General features: G+C 57.0%; 3 protein-coding genes across 3 annotated transcripts; all 3 read right to left on the reverse strand.

Annotated features, from left to right (window-relative positions):
* Window positions 1-1,219: 1,219 nt before the first annotated feature.
* On the reverse strand, window positions 1,220-3,712 carry LBRM_31_2670 (hypothetical protein, unknown function; the record flags this gene model as incomplete). The annotated part of the gene is made up of 1 exon (XM_001567209.1): window positions 1,220-3,712. One exon carries the CDS (start codon window positions 3,710-3,712, stop codon window positions 1,220-1,222), a length of 2,493 nt encoding a protein of 830 aa, XP_001567259.1.
* Window positions 3,713-8,638: 4,926 nt separating this feature from the next.
* On the reverse strand, window positions 8,639-9,970 carry LBRM_31_2680 (zinc transporter-like protein; the record flags this gene model as incomplete). Its single annotated transcript, XM_001567210.1, has 1 exon — window positions 8,639-9,970. One exon carries the CDS (start codon window positions 9,968-9,970, stop codon window positions 8,639-8,641), a length of 1,332 nt encoding a protein of 443 aa, XP_001567260.1.
* A 6,409-nt stretch (window positions 9,971-16,379) lies between these two features.
* LBRM_31_2690 (hypothetical protein, unknown function) lies at window positions 16,380-20,054 on the reverse strand (the record flags this gene model as incomplete). Its single annotated transcript, XM_001567211.2, has 1 exon — window positions 16,380-20,054. The coding sequence occupies one exon, from the start codon at window positions 20,052-20,054 to the stop codon at window positions 16,380-16,382; it is 3,675 nt and encodes a 1,224-aa protein (XP_001567261.2).

The raw sequence follows: 20,054 nt of genomic DNA on the forward strand, positions 1-20,054 counted from the left end.
TTACAGGATGACTGCAAGCGCCGACAAAGTGCGGAGTCGCGAATAACATGAAAACCTCCGCGCAAGACATTCTCGAGCGGCACACGTGATGCGCTCATCGAGAAAGCACTAGAGCAGCACAAAAAACCCAAGGCACACAAAGCGCGCAAGAGTCGTTGCAGAAACATCCAATGCTTCAGCTCCCATTTTGTCTTCGTTGCTTCCAGGACTCCGAGTTGCCCCTTGCGTTCCTGCCACAGTGTAACGTGATGGTCGGCAACGGCGCCGCGAATCCCTAATCAAGAATTGAGCGTGACTCACGTTGCCCATGAGAGCTTTGCCAGCACCAGGGTGGGACGACAGCGGCGCCAACGTAACCAGCAAGCAAGCGTAGGTGCAGAAACGCTACTCCAGCTTCCACTGATGGCGGCGCTTGCGGAGGCCGTCGGCCAATATTGCAGAGTGCAGGCTGCCAGAATGAAAGAGGACAGCACACAACACTGAATTCAAAACGAACCTGCGCTGGAAACCAGGAAAAACACGCCAACAGCGAGCAAGGGCGTAGGCCAGTCTCCACTTTCGTGTCGCATGCGCACAGAGGGGTGGCAGTGCGTGCCAGCAGCTGCTGTGCGATGCAAGCGGGGTAATCCACGTCGGGAAAGAAAAAAAGCTGTTACGGCGCAGCACTAGAAATATAGCGAAGAACGCACGCAAGGATGGCGACGTATCTATACGAAAGGCCAGCGAAGGCGTACCTGTTTGCCCCCACGCCTTTTCCCTTTCAGCAAAGACTCATCTTCCTATGGCAGTGCACAGAAAAGAGAAAACGAGAGAGACCGCCTCTACAGTCGCAGCCAGCTGCCTTCTTGTAAACCGCGAGGGAAAAAAATAAGGATGATCGTGGGAGAGAGGGGGAGGAGTAAGGCCTGCTCTCTCCCCTACACTACTCCGATAGGTAGCGCAGGCGGGGGGGGGCAGTCAGTTCGCATTAAAGCATAGGCACATCAGACAAAATACGAAACTAAAACAAAACAAAGGGGCGCTTCGCTTGGCCATCCTGCACAACGCCGTGAAGAGTTGAAGATGCGAACACCGATAGAGAAGTTGGCGGGCCACAGCGCACAGAAAACCAGCAAATTTTGTAGAGCGTGAGTCATAAAAGAGCGGAAACGAAAAAGAAGCTCATGAAGCGCTACGGCACGCACATCAGTCGCAGAGGTGAAACGCGTGGCGTTTTCTCTCACGCCTCATTCACACAATTTTCCTTGTTGAGAGAAGGCATCTTCAGAAGGCACTGCTTGGACAACTGTGGGTGCATCGTCACATATTCTTCTTCGAGCTCAAGTGCGATGGGCAGCATACGCTCCGCTTGGCGCTTCTTGCGTGCGGCGCTGGTGACTTCTCCAGTGTCTGTGGTGCTCCTTGCTGAGTGCACAGACCACGAGGAGCTGCGCTGTATCAAGAAGGCGTTCGTGCCCTCGTCTGCTGAGTTGTCCACCGAGGGGCACGACCGACTCATGATGCCGTTACTCGACTCTCCCAACAGCCGCAACTCCATACCGCTTCGCCCACCGAGGCTACGCAACGACTTCTCGTTGGGGTTCTCTGTGGCAACGCCCGGTCCCTCGACCCCGGAGGACAGATGAAAGGCGGCAAATCCGGCTAGCCTCTGCTGCATCCTCCGAGCGGTAGCACCGCTTGTCACCGTGATGAACTTTTCGGGAGTCACGCTGAAGCTCGTAGAGCTGCTTGCCGTTGCACTGGGACTCCACACCTGCGCCGTGTCAAGCACTGTGGTTTGGCCGTGTTGTGGCGACAGCGGCGGAACAGCAATCTTCAGTGATGCTTGCGCTGCAGGGTCGTTGGTTGTGTTGCAACTCGGTGCCACAACTTGATGGGGCGAGAATGGCACCGTCGCCATCTGCATCTCCTTGGCGCTCAAGGGTTTCAACTGGCGCTCCACGTAACGTCGTAGCAAAAGTGGTCGTGGGTGTCGCTCGAGGCGGGAGGGCGGAGTGACTGTGAAGGTCGACATTGTGGCGTTGGATGCATTGGCGGCGTCCCACTGCTGCCGAAGCGGCTCCGGCGACTGAGAGCGGACGGAGGCGCGACCACCGCCCACGCCCTCCATTGTGAGCGTTGCGTGTGGTGCCTCGGTGAATAATGTGGCGGTCGTATTTTCCTTGCACACCTTTGTGCTCGTCATTGGTGTCACAGGAAGAGAGGAGGATGCGGACGATGGGGCTACATCCTCCTCAGAGGGTGGAGCTGCGATACTGGTAGATCGGGAGTGGTTTGCCTTTCGTGGATCCTTTCGGCGCGGCTTGCGGGGCGCCGACTGCGGTGGGTGACAGATGAATGGCCTTGACGTGTCGACAGAGCCGCGACTGAAGGTGGTTTCCTTTGACTCGGTGAACGCATTACTCATCGCCTTGGGCAAGAGAGAGAACCGTCTTGATGCAGTCGACGTGGCTGTACTGTTTGGTGACGACGCGGATGCCGGTCTCCTTGTGCCCGAGGTGTCTCGTCTTTCAGGTGCCGGTCTTAGTCGAACACTACAGAGGTGGCGGATTCCATTTCTCCATGGAGCTGTGGTCGTGGGCGTCATATCGTCCCTGCTAACTACTGCTGAGCAGCTTCGTCCTGACTTGTTGTCCTCTCCCGCTACCGTGTCGATGCCGTAGAAAGGGGGGCAACCGGTGGGCCCAAGCCCATTTTCAAATGACTCCGACGCGGAGGAGGCGTTCACTAGAATGTCATACGAGTCGCCCTCGATGCCGCCTCGCCAGCACGGTGCCAGATGGTTGCCATTCTGAGAAGTCGAGAATTCTGGTAGCTGATGATGCGGTGGCGTGTGCGGTGGCTGTAGGCTGGTGGTACTTCTCCCTGAACCAACAGGTCGCCGAGTCATACTAAAGTTGCTCTCAACAGATAGGCACGAGGCGGCGCCGTACGATGTCAAATGTGTTGAGTCAGAGAGTCGGCGCTGAGGTGCGCTCAGTACAATCGCTGCGTCCTCGCTGCGCGTGACACGACTGTGATCGCATTCGCTCCTCTGAAACGTGGTGTCCAGGTAGTAGTGAGGGTGGACGGATTCCCGTACAGAGCAGGACATAGCACTCGTTGCGACCGTCAGGCTGTCGTGGAGACTAGGGAGCGAGTTCTTGCTACGGTCGCCAAAGCTGTCGTAGGACTTGACGAAAGTGCGCGCCGATGCCAGAGTGAACCCTCCACCATCCTTTCGGGAGAGGTGGCAATCGCTCAAGGCGGTACCGGAGGTTGCGGTAGAGTTGGTACGGCGAGCAGGTCCGACATGTGACTCGGTGAAAGTCACAGCTGCAATTGAGTCATCGTAGACAGCCCTCTGTGTGGCGGTCGGGTAGTCGTAGAGGGCGATACGAGAGAAGCCGCCGGCGCTGGTACTCCCTGCACATTGGTAAAGCTTCGCTGCCGAAGACGTGCCTTGAGGCCAGCTAGTTCCACGACCTGAGCCCTCGCGCAAGCTGGTCGCAGACTGATAGGAGTGTGCGCAGCTGCCATCGCCGTAGAAACTGGACGCAAACGCTGAAGGTGCTGTCACAGACCCGACTGCGGCGCCCATCATGGCAGGAGGATGCGTGGCACCTTCGTCGCTCATAGTGTACGGCCCCATCATGGAGCGCATGGGAAAAGCACTACCGCAGAGCGCATCCTGCAAAGACGTTGTGGACGACGAGTGAGAGGAGAACTGCATCGCACCAACGACTATACACAGAGCGAGCGAGCGAACAAAATGGGGAATAGAAAGAACGGATAGAGAAGGGAGAGGCGACAACGACAACCCTCCAAAAAAAAAAAAAATAAAGAGAGCACCACAGCGAGAGCGGTGCCAAAGATGCGCCGCACACGAAATGAGAAAGAGGGCGTGGGGAGGGCCGACGCAAGACGAGGTGACCCAATTGTGAGGCGTGCTGTAAGCGCCGTAGGCACGTAGCGCCGAAACGAGCTCCGACTGACACAGGGGTACACCGGGAGCGTGACCAAGGAGAACAATCCTCGAGCCTTCAAAGAAAGCGTGCACACCGATACGCTCACTACAAAAAAAAAACGAGGCTGAGAAAAACGCTGGCTTCCAGCTGCAGGGCCTGATCGATGTCCCACAACCCGCAAGATCTCCCGCGGCACAGAGAAGCAGCTTCAACTCAGGCAGGAGAGAATAACAGATCTGCGCACAACACAGGTAAGCATGTTGCGGTCTGCACGCGATCACTGCAGTGCAGAGGAGGAACAAGACACACCTGCTTCTCTTTCCGATACAGACACGAGGCAACTCTTGTGATCAAGGCTTGACGCAGGAGAGCGTATAGGCACGACGAGAAGGTAATGTGCGTATACCCACGCATACACCTCTCCACCCTTGAATGGGGGAGCGCACAGGAAGTGGGGAAAAACACGAAACGAGTCGAATGATGGGGAGCCAGAAAGGCGAACAGGTCTGCAGGCGCACTACAAAACGCCTCTAAGGCGGGAAGGGGAGGAAAACAACAACGACACCGGACGAGCGAAACCAAGGAGACGAGGGAAGAAGAGAGTTGGTGAGGGGTGCACGAAGAGAAGCAAACTCCCTGTTCGTCCGGTAGTTTCTGTGTGTGTGTGTGTGTGTGGGTGTCTTCGGATGATATTCTTCGATGCCTGTAGCTTACGTGCTTTGGTGTCGAGGAAGCAAAGAAAAAGAGAAGCGAGGAAAGAAGGAGCAACGATGCCGCACGGTGGCTGATGTGCAAACGAGAGTGGCCTCGGGTCCAAGAACGCAAAAAAAGTGAAGATGCTGAGTGAGACACGTACAACAATGGCGCCACACAGCGGAACTCTGCAGTCTTTCGTGGCTTCTTTTGTTTGCCGACTGATCCGTTCCCCTGCTGGCCCTTCCACCCTCTCTGCAAGAAATAGGATGGCTGACACGTGGCGACGGCAGGGATGAAATACACAAAGAGTCACAGCACAGCAAGCAAAACGCACCCACCGAAAGCGAGAGTGTCGAAACAGCGAATGCGCCGCACGATAATGTCTGTCAAAGGCGCGCAGCACAGGGCATAACGAAAATGACTTCGGTTAGGGGGCAACAGCGGTGGGGCCGAGCTGCGGCGGAGGCGGTGAGAAATCAATGTGGAGGCACACGCGCGGGCAGGTGTAGAGCGAGGCCTTTGGCAAACGAACCACGAAAGACGAATGCAGTAGCGTCGGGTGGACAAAGCAAAGGAATCGGCTGGAAGTGGTACTACAGGGCGATGATACGCTATACTGGACACGCGTCTTCAGCAGCAGCTGCCCGAGAGAAACCAAAAGAATGCGAGCAACGCAGTCTATCGTTTCTCCCTCTTGCAGTGCACCGCTTTTCAGAATGCAGGGCGCGGGCGGTGGTGAGCAGCTGGATCGCTGGAGCAATGGTTTAGTGCTGCTCTGGCGAGCAGGCCTCCTATGACAGCTGTTTTCCTTTCTCCTTTCGCCGTTAAAGGGGAAGGGAGGGAGGGTGACGCTTTGGACGAAAGGAATTACTATGGGCAACGATGGTGCTCAAGCAAAGCGAAGCGAGGGAGGGAGGGAGAGAGGGAGGGAAACCAACAAATAGGAAGGGATGGCACGCTCACAAAGGAGGCCACGACACCGCGACAACGGCCAGAGGTGTGCCGCTGTGTCGTGGCGTAACAGTCGTGACAAGAGAAGAAAAACCGCGCAACAGCGAATGGAGACAGGAAACACAAAACAGCGAGACAGACAGACGGGGATAGGGAAAGGGCGAAGGAGGAAGAGGGGATGTGTGGTCAGTGGGCTACCTTCATCCGTTGTAGAGCACATGGGCAGAGAGGACACGATACACGAGCGACCAGAGGGCCCCCGTCAGCGTTCGCGGCTCTTAAGTGATGGCGGCTTTGTTGGCGGTCCTTAGTACAGTTGTTGCCCCCCCTCCCCTCCCCCCAACAAACAGAAAGCAATCTGCAGTGGGAGAGGGGAGGGCGACAGAAGGTGGCCGGGACACCGCCAAAGTAGTGGATGGCGGAGTAGGCATCGCTCGCAGATGTGTACGCCACACCTGCGCGATTACAAAGACAAACTCTGGAGGCCCCGGGAGAGAGCACCGGGGCATATACTTCGAGAGACTCTGAGAGATGCGTGTACCCTCAAGGTGAGGTTGGCACGGCTTCACTGGACAAGGCCGACGCGATTGTGATCCCATCTCGTGAGGCAGATTCCCATCCAACGCACAGGATGGCCACTTATCGTTTTACTTATCCCAGTGACGGGACCGACACACGCACCCACGCAACGGTCGAGAGAATAAACGAGACAGGAAAGAAAATAGGATGTCAGTAAAGGAAGTGCGCACGCGGGGTTGTCCCACGAACTAAGAGAAATACTTCCGTAAGGGCCCCCATCGCACCTACTCACAGGCGTACGGCATAGAGCCGAACAACATGTGCGGATACGTCCACACACACACACACACACAGTGTGTATAGACTGGGGGCCACTGACAGAGACATTATAACTCTTTATCAATCTACGAGGACGCTCTTGCCTCCCCCGTTCATTCTGCATTCTACGCCGCATGGGAAGTGCAGCTACGCACAACAGGGAAGAGCACAGGGCACACACAACGAAGTGAATTACAGTGAGCACACACACACGCACACACACTTACACACACTAAAGTGATGAAAAAGCGAGCCTATTAAATTGAGGAGACACCCCTAACTCATTATGGTATCGAGTGGCGTGCAGCACGCAGAAGATAAAGTAAACTGTGTGCATGGCCGTACTAGAAATGTGTTAGACCTGCCCTACCCCCCATGTGTCAGAATATAGACATCTTGTGGGCGTCAGCGGCAGGCGTCAGTGACACACACGCACGGAGTCTTTGACCGGGTCTCTGAACACCTCTCTCGTTTTTTTCTTTGCTTTGTTTTGCCGCAGGAATACCTAAAGCATCGATTACAGCGCCGCCTCTGCCGTTTCGGCCCGATCGTACATGTGTAGCAGGACACCCACACCCGTACGTGGGGAATGCGCACGTCGCAGAATGCAGAGGCAGCAGCCATAGCGAATACTCTGCGCAACGACGTGCGGCCTCTCTTCCCCTTTCGCTCCCCACCATCGTATAAAAACGAAGGGGGGGAGGGAGGGGGAGGGGAAAGTAAGACGAAAAGGGCCCGCACGGCAGGGACTGCCGCCGTGACAGGGGGCCTCCGCTGCACGACACACGCCCCCTGCCTAACGCGCAATAGTACGCACAACACCGGTGGATGTCCGCGCCTGTTGTGTGCTACAAGCGCTGACATAGCGAGAGACGAATGAAGAGGGCGTGACACGGGGCCGGGCGCGGGGGGGGATTCCTGAATCAGAGCGAAAGCAAAAAAAAGGTATGTGCGCCGCCAACCTGAGAAGGAAAGAATAAAAAGGCCCCGTTGAAGAGCTGCCCTGGGGTTCTACATGCGAGCATCGGAATAATAAGTGAAAGGCATCGGTACTTACACTTGCAGAACACACGTTTTGCTTCTGTGCGCCAGCCTGCGTGCACGCCTGAATCCCTTACAGACCTGACTCACTATGAGAACGTGGGTTAGGCACCGGGAAGCACACGAGGCTATCCCCGTGTGTTGAGGAGACCCAACGCAAATGAAAGCGCCAACATACCCGGGCACAGGCACGTCAAATCACGCAGACACAACAGTTTGAACCCCACCACCACCACCAACAACAACAGAGGCATTTCTGTTTCTCCTAGGCTTCTTTGCAGCCCTTCAGCTTCTCTGCCAGTTCTACCTCTGTACGTGCCAGAGAAATGAGAGCTGGTGCCGCCGACACCGTCCATCAGCTGGGTAAGTGGGGAGACGCAGGGTATAGCGGAGGACAAGAGAAGGTGGTTAGTGTTTGATCGTTGAAGAGAAAGCCCCGAGGGGTAGACGTGAAGGGAGAGAGAAGTCAAGCGGGTAGGCGTGAGAAGGGGGCACACAACGGACGGAAGGCAATAAAAAACGTCAAAAAATGCGCTCCTCAGATGGCAGAGAGAAATGAAAAACAGAGCGTTAGTGGTGTGTGCTGAGTCACCAGCGCGTGACAGAGACAAGAAGCACGCGGGCAGCAACTCTGAAGCAGCGCAAGAGGGGGCGACTTAGCGGACGGCTGCCAACCATTATGCCTTCAGCTTGTCGGGGCCGTCTGACGTACACACGGGGACGATGCAACAACAACAACAAAACTGCAGGCACAACAAGCAAAAAAAAAAAACGTGTAAAGGCGCACATCTGTCTTCCGTCATTTCGTCTCGGCACACCTCACCCTCACGTCCATCCCTATCACACTTCACTGCCGTCTTCTCCCTCTTTCCTGTTGCTGCTGTTGCCTGTTTGGCTATGACGTACCCCGCGTGTCTCGCTCCAGCAACTTATACGTCCGCCTCAGCCCACGTTTGTCTTCAACTTTCAATACAGCAACAACAGCGCAAGCAAGAAATGGATGCACTATTCATAGAGGTACACACACACACATACGCGCACACCACGTTACGCGGTGAGGGACACACAACTCAGTGTTGGTAGCAAGAAGAAAGAGAAAAGCAAAAAGAGAGGTGTCTTGAGTTTGCTACACCTCAGGGGACTGAGGGAAAAAAACAATTCCCATCTCACATGTAGTGGCTCGACACCTCATCATGCACAGTCGGCGAGGCGCAGGCGCTGGCGCATCCGGCGGCGCCGATGGCCACCGGGTCGACCTGAATGGTGGTGTGACGAATGCCAAAGTGTGCACTGCAGATGTGCTGCGCCTTGTGCAGAGCGTCGGCGGAATCGTCTGCCACTAAGTGCACCGAGAGGGAGACATACTCGGCCGACAGGGACCAGACGTGTAAGTCATGCACATCGACTACGCCGTCGATCTGCCGCAGCGCCGCGTCCAGAGCGCTGTAGTCGACGCTCGCTGGTGTGCTCTCCATCAGAATTCCGAACAGGTCCATCAGGAGGGCCTTGGTCATATTCAGCGTGATGACAGCGAACATGACAGAGCAGAAGGGGTCAGCAAGGTTGAAGAGGGAGTGCTCGTATGTGTGCTTGCCGTAGTAGGCAAGGTTACACAGGTAGATGACAATACCGGCGAGAATGACACCAATGGACTGGACGCAGTCACCCATCGCATGCAGGATAGCAGCGTGCACAGCAAACCCCTTGTGGCTGCCAATGCTGCCACCGCTTTGCGTTGCATGTCCGTGGTCGTGGTCGTGGTCGTGGTCGTGGTTGTGATCGTGTCCATGGTCATGATCGTCTTCGTGAATGTGGTCCTGGTTGTGCTCCCCACTCCCGTCGTGGCTGTGCCCGTGCGAGGAGCCGAAGTGGCTGTGGCCGTGAGAGCCGCCAAAGTAGAGGATGGAGGCACATACGACATTCACCACCATGCCAAGCACACCAACGACGATCATGAGACGAGAGTCAACTGCTTGGCAGTCGCGAACGCTCCTAACGCCAGCGGAAACTTGAGCCGGGACGCGGCTGCACATGTATATATCGTAGGTGCGGTATCCTGCTTCAATAACAATCCAGGTCACCAAGGCCCAGATCGAAAAGACGGAGATGAGGGTGCCAATCACCTCAGCCCGGTGCCAGCCGTAGCTGTAGCGGCCGCACGCCGCACGACCCGCTGCGACGAGGGCGCCAATGCTCAGTGCATAGGAACCCACATCGGCCAGCAAGTGGATGGCATCCGTGAGCAGGGCCAGCGAGTGGGCCATCACACCGCTGGTGAACTCGACGAGCATAAAAACGAAACAGAAGATGAGAGCGCCCAGGAGAACCTTCTTCTCCGACTCGCGACGGGCCTCTACGGCGGACAGCGCCTCATCAATTGTGCGCTCCTCGGCAACTGTGACGTAGGCCGGAGTGGAAGCGGCATGGTAGTTGGCGACTGACGGGCCCGCAAAAGCCACTGTCAACCCTGTCGTCTCTCCAGGCTGCTCAGCTGACATTTTGGTAAGACTAAATCAATCGAACATGCATATATATATATATATATATATATATATATATGTATATACTCTAGTCCAGCACTCACAACGACGCAGGTATCGTTTAACACAATCGACAGCTTCGCACGCTATGTAAAGTGAAGCAATCACCACAGCTCATCAGCTGCAGCGAAGTAGAGGAGATAAAGTACGCAAAACAGAGAGAGAGATAGAGTAGTGGAAGGCAAAAGACAGGGAAGGAGCCGAGGTGCGTAGTGGACCAGAGCACCAAATCCGTCTCCCATGAGGGCAGAGGTGTGGAAGGCAAATGCAAATATCACCGCCAAAAGCCTCCACCACGTGAATTTCTGTTTGGGCTCTTGACACATTTGAGACACCCTCACGAGGGGGAACACCTTAGCGCGCCGTATCATTAGGGCTCAGCACACCATTCTGTGTGGGAAGCCCACATAGCACCCCTCCATCCCTGCCAGTGCCGAACTACTTCTGGTGGCGAAAGGCTCAAGTGCCCACAGCGTAGGGAGGTCAGCGTGATGCATCGCTGCGGATGCCGGCCGTCAGGTCAGGGATGGCGCTGTGTCGGAGCACCTTGCGACAGCAAACGCGCGCGCCACCCACGTGATCGGCAGAGTATCCGTGGGACCGGAGTGCATCCCGCCAGGCCCTGCGTGCCTACGGGTGCGGGGTGCCTGAGCCACCCCGAGGGACGCACCAGGTGGCGACCCGCATGATGGTTGCGGCTGTGGGGCGACGTGTGGAGTTGGGGGTAGGTAGTGCTTGAGGCAGCGGCCATGCTCCGATGACTGCGACGCCATTGGTGTAACGCCGCGCCTGCCGCTGCTTGGCACCACGCGGTGGGCCTGTGACAGGGCGGTTAGAGCAGTGTTGCATTCGTCTTGTAAGGCAGAGAATAAACTCATTGACGAAATGGAAGAAACGTGAGCTAACCGGCATGTGCAAGCACTTGTGAAGGTCGAGGAGCACCCGATTGGCTCGAGGGAGTGAGTGTTGCCCACGTGTGCCTCTGACTGCGTCATTGTATCGTGAACTGCGGTGGGGAACTCTACGTGGTTCTATGACCTTGATGCGCCCTAATGAATGTAGGCCACCTCTTCGCGGTGCTGAAAACCAGTACTCCTTTACAGAGGAAGCTAAGCGCCGACGCGCACAGAGCGAGACCTACTGGATTGAGCGCCTCTTTCATGGGGTGCGGCAACGTCGCGAGCGCTTCCCTCGAGCGCGGAGTTTGGCAGGTAACTGCGGCTCTCTGGTTGGGAATATTGTTACTTCGGTATAGAGGCTTGGAACCCAACCCTGAACCTCTCACGATTGTACAGGCGAACGCGAACGGCCTGAGCAATGCTAAACAGCCTGCACTACCTGCAGCTGAAGCGGATCGTTACCTCCTTCAGGAGGCGAAGCTCTCGCCAAGTCCTTCCAACACCTGGAAGGCGCCCGGGCACACAACCTTTTTCAGCGTCTGCACAAACCGGGGCGGCGGCACGGCAATATTTGCACACCAGAAAGAAGACGCGCAACCCCGAAGGGTCCAAAGGAAGCCGCGGGGTGGAGACTCGCCCGTCGAAGGGACTATCGCCGAGATGGTCTACCGCGACCTCGCGCTAGGTACCGGAGGCATTTTGCATGCCCCCCAAAGCCCCGGCCACGGCGAGCCCTCACAGCTTCGCGGGCACCTTGAGAGGCTTTTGTTCGTTGCTCGGTGGGAATTTCAATCGTCCCCCCCTCCCCCCATCCCGGCTGCGCCCCGCAGAACAGCCAGACACTGCCGACCAGCTTGCAGCCCTGAGTATTGCAGGCTTCCTGCTGGAGGACACGTTGGGTACGCCTGCATATTTCCAGGGCGGCACGGAAAGTGCACTGGACTTGGTGTGGCCCCGGGGCGTCGGGGTGGCAAGCCGGCGCACCAACCGCACAGCGGATAGCAAGCACAAGTTCCCCACTTCTGCTATCACTCTGGTTTGTGGAGCCCTACTAACCCCGTCAGCCCCCACATTCCCGAGGGTGTTTTACAGCCGGAAAGGGGCAAATTGAGGTCATTTCGGAGCTAAAGCACGAAAAGCTGCGAGACCGTTGGGAAAAGCCACTCTGGACGAGCACAATGCGTTGTTCAACTCTGCCCCCCCTCCCTGCGCGCTATCAAGAGCAGTTGTCGGCATGGCTGTCGAACTCATGGGGTTATGCGGTGGTCAACCGAGATGGATGCCGCGGACAGGCAAGTTGCTGCTGCACAATCAGCTTCCTATGCGAACCCAAACAGCCACACCTCACGCACACACCAATTACGCCAGCATGAGGAAAATCACGTCATCAGGCAAGCCCTCAAGGAGACCTGGCATCGACGGATATCAAAGGCCGATCCCGGCTACTCTATTCCATGGTCGGTGCTGCGAACGGTACACGTTGCACAAACTTTCCCCCCTGTCCATCAGGCGCCGTCCGCCGCTGATGGACGCCCTGAATATCCCATTAGTTGCAGGCACAGCTTGTTTGCGCAAACCCTATTTCACCGCCCCGCCAATCCCCCAGCCCCTGACATTTTCATCCCCACCGCCCACTATTTTTCCCTTTCCGGGCCATGATTTCACTGGGGCCAATGCCTTCCCCCATTCCAGAGGCGCCCGCATCCAAGTCCTCCCATCATAATCCTTCCTTTCCGCTCGCTCTGCCGACGCACAAGGGCCACCGACTTCACCACCACCCTCTTTCCTTTTTTCCGCCGAAGATGCGCCAAGCACGTGCGCTCGCTCTTTTCTTTCCGTCCCGCTGGGGTATGGCGTGACGGCGAATTGGATGAAGACAAAGAGGCGAAAGGGAACAGACCGCCTGCCCTCGGGCAAAGAGCCCGAGGGAGCCCTGGCTCGTCTCGAAGAAAGCAGGGCAGCAGGACCGGATGGCATCCTCAACGAGGCGCTGCACCACCTTCCCATAAGGCCAAAGCGCGAATTTTAACCCCCATTAACTGGATGCGGATCGCCCACCTTGTTCCCCAACAGCGGAAGAATGCGCACGTTGTACCACCACCAAAACCTGGGACGCCACCAGAGCAACCTTCGTCGCACCGGCAGATTAGTCCCACCTCTTGCGTCTCCAAACTTATGGAGCGCATGGCATTCGTGCGCTTATTGCGTGTGCGGCAGCCCCATCTATGCCAACATGCGCATGAGCGTGGCTACGCCACGAAAATGGTGCTCTCCAGGATCACGTGCACGGTCGAGATACATAGAAATATCCATTGCCACGTGATGATCGGCAAGCGCCCGGGCAGGGAGCAGCAAGTGCCCCACTGAGTAATGCAGGCGTTACTAACCGTGGTGGATTTCAGAAAAGCCTTCGACACTATGGATTCCCCGATTCTCGCGAAGAGACCACAGAGTTTCCCCTGCACCCGCTTGAAGCACTGGCTCCGAAACTTCCTTGCACACCGCTATGCGCAAGCAAAGCTTGGAAACCCATTAGTCAAACAGTAGGGCCTAATGGCTGGTGGCCCCAAGGCGCCGTTCTTGCACCACAACTGTGTTCCCTGCAAGCCACTCCTCTCCCAGAGTTGTTGGTGGCCTGATTTCCTGACGCGCAGTTCGGCATGTACGCAGACGACCTGGCCATCACTATTCCATGTCGTGGGTGGAATGCTGACGTAAGGATCGGCAACGCGGTCCTTGGAAAAGTGGCAGCGGGGCCGAAAGACAGCGGCATGCGGATAAATCTGCACAAAGGGGAAGCCCTGTTTCGCACACCACCGAGCCGCACGGGCAAAGACAAAGTGTCCGACTCGCTTCGGCTCGGAGGAGGGCACGGGGTCGCTGCTTCACTGTTCAGTGGCAACAAGAGCGCCAAGCTTTTTGGTCCTCAACTGTTGGGCACTCGAGTCAAAATACAACGCCAATGGGACGCACGCGCAAAAAGTAAGAAAAGGGCTGCGGTTGTGCCGTATTACAGACCGCCCGTTTTCACCCTCGCCACGCGATATGAGGCAATTTGTCTCCGGCCATGGCGACGCCTAAGCTGACGTATAGCTCTGCGGCTGGATGGAGGAAAATGAGCGACACGGCCAAACCCAAGCGGACTCACCAGCACGCTCGTCTTCGCCTGCCTGTCACTGGTCTTCCCTCTACTTGCAATGAGGGGTCGGTGCTGTTGGAATCCCGCTCCATGCCCTTTCGCATCGAAGTATTGCGGAGAGGAGTCATGCTTTACGAGCTATCCAGGTTTGCGGAAACTGAGTGGGTCGGTTGGCCACCACCAGAGCCCCCACCGTCCAAGCCCTGTTCTTGCTGGCGAGCGGGGTGGGGGTGGGTGGTTTTATTACCAGGCTGCTTATTGGGAATGGGCTTTCGCCGATGCCCCCGCACGCCCCGGCGCTGCGCATTGCGCATGACGTGTGTATTGACATTGATTTGCCTTTAGGCCATTCACACAGTGGGACAGAAGACGGCTGTGTGACCGTAAAACGTGTCGCATCCATGGCCTCCCTAGAGCATCCTACGCCACAGCCTCGGACGGCAGTGCTAGTGTCAACGGACACTGTTCAGCCACCGCTGCTATCCTGCTGCCCAACCCTTTTAGCACGACTACCCGACGAACTCTTACCGAGGACTGTGACCCTCTAGCTAGTGGCCACAGGGCAGAGAGCATTGCTATGCGCAGAGGTCTTCAGAAACACGCCCTTCTCATTGCGGAAACCGTGCCGAGAGAAGGGTGGTTGCTTCTTCACGTGGCTGGTGGCTGATCCCTTCTGGCTGCACTGAGCGCATGCCCGTTGCGCCAAACTCCTGCAGTTGAGAACGAAATCTGCTCCTGCCCACTTTTCTTGGTGAACAACGGATGGGGAGTTCACCTTCAGTTTTTGTATGCACACGCGCAGGGACTCACTGCAACGAGATAGCCAATACGGCCGCGGTAGAGGTGGCTGCCGAAGATCTCTATGCCTCACCCCCAATCCATCCTGTCTGCATCATTGACCTTCGCTCCTTCTAGGCAAGAGTGCTGGTTAACGAATGGCAGGCGCAACTAAGGGGGTGGGGGGAGGGGAGGTGCGTCTCACTTCTGCTTGTGTGGCGATCGTTCTTCTGATCGGTCCTCGCTGAACCTGTTAACGAGGGAGACCTGACTCCTTTGGGGGAAGTGGAGTTGTCGAGAATTCGCTGAGGCGAACACCCCCGGCTTCGGCCGGCTTTTCTTGGCTGTGGGAGACTGTGCCACTCGTTTTCCTTGGTGCAGTCCATCGCAGGAACAGGCGACGACTTTACACGGTGCGCCGTCAACGGGGAATGGGGAGCCGAGAAATCTCCGCAGAGCTCGTGGAATTCCAGAAGCCTGTCCATGCCGTGGAGTTGTCGTAAACAACTTCCGGGGTGTTACAAAACCCAATAACATCCACACCCGGTGACAAACCCCTCGCTGGTGGGTGGGGCCTGCGCGTGTCCCCTCAGCGGCTTCACGCACCCTCAAGAATAAGTAGAGGAGTCCATGTGGCGTGGTTCCCCCTCAACTCGGATGCGTGCCGAAACAGAGCACCGCACCTTGTTAGGCGTTCTCTCCTACCTCGTCCGGCTGCAAGCTTGACCACCGACCCTGTTCCTGGTGTGTGTGTGTGTGGGGGGGGGTGGAGTCGATCAGTCAGATGCTTTGGTGTCTTGCCCTTGCTGAGTGCCAAGCACGAAGCGTAGTCAGGGCCTGGTTGCTCAGTCGTAAGCAGCTCTGGCATGTTCTTCACTCGAGGCGGCTCATTAGGCTCATTAAGAATGCACCGGCTATCAGCCCCGTCGCCCCCCAAACGCGGAGAGGGAGAGGCGGGGGGGGCGAATAGAAAGAAAAATGGCGATGCTCTTCCGAGAGGGGGGGGTGCGGCCCTTTAGCCCATTCGACGCCATGTTGGTCGTCAGTGCGCCGCGGCAAAAAAGGGAAGACGCACACACAGAAAAAAAGGCCCATATAAAGCGAATACATCACACAAGGCAACGGCTGACGACCTCTTGAGCAGGCGCAGTCGCAGAGGAGAGGGCAGAACCCACATGGCGTGAGAAAGAGGAGACCGTACACAACGTCCACACACGACAGCAGAACAGCAGGCGCACTTCTCCGCTGCACAGAGGGTACTCCCCTCTTCGCATGGATATGCCAAACAGCGAGAAGAGGGAGGCGCTTCCGTAGGTAGTGGCGGTGGGACCCCGGCGAGAGTGGTTAGAAGGCCGCCATGCCGCTTATTCACGTCCTACCGGAGCGAGACACGAAAGATCAGCGGGGAAAGCGGTGGTATACAGTGGCAGCCACCAAAGAAAAGCTGCCAGTTACTGATAAGGAAAGAGAGACCGTCCTGCATACTTCACGTTCTGAGATCACCACAGAGGGACGCACATCGCTGCTGTAAAATGACGCAATAAAGCTGCCACTACTGCTTCTTCACAGCAGCGCGGTGAACAATGCTGGTACGCCGCTTCTTGGGTGCGATTGGAGCATACATGCCGTCTGCGTCACCGCTCTTGCTGTCCACGGCACACCCATCTCCCCTATTTTCCTTTGCTTCACCTAAGGCTGAACTGGAGCAAACTGGGTAGAGACTCTGCGGCGGGCTATCTTGCAAAAACCCTCTGTAGCCCTGGGACACTCCCTCCTTGCACGCCAGCAGGGGCATGGTGCGGGTCGCCTGCTCGAGTGACAAGTCCATGTCGTGACCCGCATCCTGCAGCACGATGCCAGGATCGTCGGGGCCCCAGCGAAGGATCACCCTCACAAAGGGGTTCGCTTGGGATCTGTACAGCGCCGTGTATGCTGACAATGAGCATTGCTGTGAATCCCGTTCCTGATGTGTACTAGAAGAGCTCGGTGACGCAAGTGGAAGCCGCGTGGGTGTGAGGAGGACACCACTCGACTGCTTCAGTTCAGAATCCGAAATGCTGATGTTTCCTGCATCCACCCTCACACAGAGAATTGGGGCTATGCTGCACTGCTGTGCCATCCGCAGGGAAGCGTCAGCGTACGCCATGGAGGACTTTTCCACCAGAGGAGAGCCGGAAACTCTGCCCGAAGCGCGTGAGATCAGCTGCCAGAACCGTTTGCGGAGTGCTGTGCTGTTTTCGCTGCTCATCAATTCCGTGAAGGTGCACCGCTCTAGCGGCCGTGGGCAGACCGTTTCGAAGATGTCGAGCAGAGCTTTCTGAGAGTGCAGAAGCTGCTCTTTCTTTTTATCTTCCAGGAGGACTTCACAGATCTCTGCCACGGCGGCAGGTGTGCCTGGAGGGTAGTCATTGAACCAGGGCGTTGACCCGCACGCGCTTACCGACAGAGACGACTTCGGTCGGACAGAACCCCGCTGCACCACTGGCTCGGTTTCTGATTGGCGCGGTGGGGAGGGAGCCCGTACAACTCGCACATCTTGGGGTACTTCTGGAAGCAGTGTAAACGTCAGCACAGATATAGGTGCTTCGAACCAGTCGTTGGCCTTGAGGCGGAAGCGAACAAAGGGGTGCGTGGGGAACGAGTCGGTTGCGGCGGAATGGGTGATCAGGGCGACCTCGTCGAAGCTGAAGTGGAGCCATAGGTGCCCAAACGAGTTCAGGAAGAGTAGGTGGGACTCGGATAAGCACAGAAAGACGTCCTTGAAGGTGGTAACGTGTTCATCTGTCGGCTGACACGCTGCGTTGTCGGCAGAGGGGTGTGAGCCCTTCACGCCATCCCAGCTCGATCTGGTCGAAGGTGTGGACGCGGACGTCTCCAAGGCGGCCACCGGAACCAAAGATGTCGGAAGCAGCTCGGCGATGTCTTTAAGACTCAGCAAGGCCTGACGCCGTCGCGACTGTGTCATTGCTGGAGCTATCTCCTGTGCGGCGCGGATTGGAGTGAGCAACCGACGCAATCGGCTATTCAGTAGCTGCTTTGAGGCCACCGCTGGAGTGTCGAATTCCGCAACGGTGATGCTGCTGCTGCTGCTGCTGCTGCTGCTGCCATCCTTGCTTTGGTCAGGCGAGCTCGGTGCCCGCAGACGCTCCACGATGAGGAAGCCTCGCTGGCACGTGTAAAGCACCGAGGAGGCGAGAGGAAGAAATGAGTGCCACAGAAACAGCGGCACAGTAGCATAGGTGACACCGTAGCGAGGGTCCACTCTGTACCGCACGTAATCCTGCCAACCACGGCAACCGAAGATAGTTCGCACTGGAGTCAATCGAGCATCACCCGAAGTGCTGCGCTTACTGTGGTGGTGGTGTCCACCATCAATACCCTCCGAGACTGCTGATCGGCTCTTGCTCAGGAGATAATCCGAGATATTCTCGGTGGAGAGAGAGCCACTCCTTGTGCCCAAGGCCTTTGCATTGCAGGGGTGCGGGTGCTCGTAGGTTGCGGTGGGCGGGGATCCGAGAGAGCTCGTGAGACGCTTGTTCTGCTCCGCATCGTGCTCGCCACTGCTCAAATCCTCTTCGTCATTTCCAGCCAGCTGAGATGTGCGCGATTGTCTATCCCCATCGTCACGTCCGTCCGCCTTCTTCTTCCCTTGCATTTTCTCAATGTACGCCTGCATGCCTACGTAGCAACTCAAGAAATCACGCATGTCAGACTCGTTGAGGAAGCGGAGACAAAACGTCTGACCTCGGTTTGGAATGAAAGGCAGAGCCAGCACCTTTTTCGAGTCCGCATGAGTGCTGGAGGCGAGAGCAGGTGACCGAGCAACGCGGTTGCTTTTCCAGAGGCGTGAAATGTTTCTGCGTGGCAGCTGCAGTGGAGTAACTGGGCCCCGGAGAGCATCGGTGAGCGTGTCGGAGGGGGTAGAGACGATTCTCGCGCTCTGCGTCCGCTGTAGATACTTCTTCAGTGGCGAAAAAAGGCTGAGCTGAGTTTTAGACTGCTTACCATGACCGAATACCTTACTCTTCTTGTCCATCAGCACATCTTCGGAGGAGAAGGCACAGTCTTGGATGCTGGCCGTCTCCGTGACACCAAAAAAAGCGACACTAAGCAGCTCCTCGTACTCAGAAAGAACGTTCATGGAGGAAAACTCTGAGTTCATAGGGTACGTCTGCAGAGGGGTCAAGGCGCCTAAGCTGAGGCTGTCGAGGGGTACAGCAGGGAGCGTCGGAATTGCAGATGATTTTTCGACGAGCGGTGTGAGCAGCCGACTTCCGGTTGCGCGCCAGACCTGCGATGTGCGATCGCACATAGAGTTATGCACCCTTATCGCGCCATCTTCGCCAAAGCAGGAGCTCGATCCCGAACAGCTCATAGCTTCGCTCGGCCCAATGGGCTGCAGTGATAGCAGGGACCGCTCGTTTGAGCGCCATGGCTCCGTCACCTCCAGGTACTGACCGTAGGCCGATCTTGTACTTAAAGTACCTGTGCTGGGCACCTGATGAGCAGATATGCTGTTGTCTTGTGAGCGGGTGAACATGGCAGGAGGGCTTCGGCTCGGCAGAGGATAGTAATGTGGCGCCGGCGCAGCCGATGTCTCAGGGAAATCGCAGGTGGCTGGGCTCAGGCTCCTTGCACGCGAGGTGACGTGGGACGGGTAGGTGGTCGCGCCTCGGTCCACAAGAGTGAGATGCAGCCGTGCGCGCAGCTCCGCTGAGAGCCGCCTCTGTGCTGCAAAGGGCGAGATGTCCGTCAGCGCAATAGTGTAGTGCTGCTCTGGCTGGAGGTGGGGGGCACCCGTCGACGGCGTCGATGCCGCGCCTGCATGTCTGTGCTGACTCTTGAATGAGGGAGCGAGGCTCTCTTTCTGGTGTGACGAGACTCTACTAGGCGTGCGGTCGAATAGCCACAACGGGCTTCGCGTGGAGGTGCATCGCGAAGGTGCAAGCGGTGTGTTCGTTGCGCTGGTGCAACGATCCTGAGCCGCCGGGGGAGACGCAGAATGCTTCGATGAAGTCGCCTCACGGGTCCGGCACGTAAGGTTTAGGTAGACCTGCCCACGTTTGAGCGCGAGCCGAGCGCTCAGCTCAACAGGCTCGTCTGGGTGGCCAATGCCGGTACCGCTAAGGTCAGAGGTCGGCGTGCCCACGCCATTTGGGATGAAGAAGACGGGGTACACCGGTGGTGCGCGCGACGGCTTGGCATCCGCCGCGGTGGACGACTGCAT

Source organism: Leishmania braziliensis, chromosome 31, assembly GCF_000002845.2.
Source record: "Leishmania braziliensis MHOM/BR/75/M2904 complete genome, chromosome 31".
In the NCBI taxonomy this organism is placed as follows: Eukaryota; Euglenozoa; class Kinetoplastea; order Trypanosomatida; family Trypanosomatidae; genus Leishmania; species Leishmania braziliensis.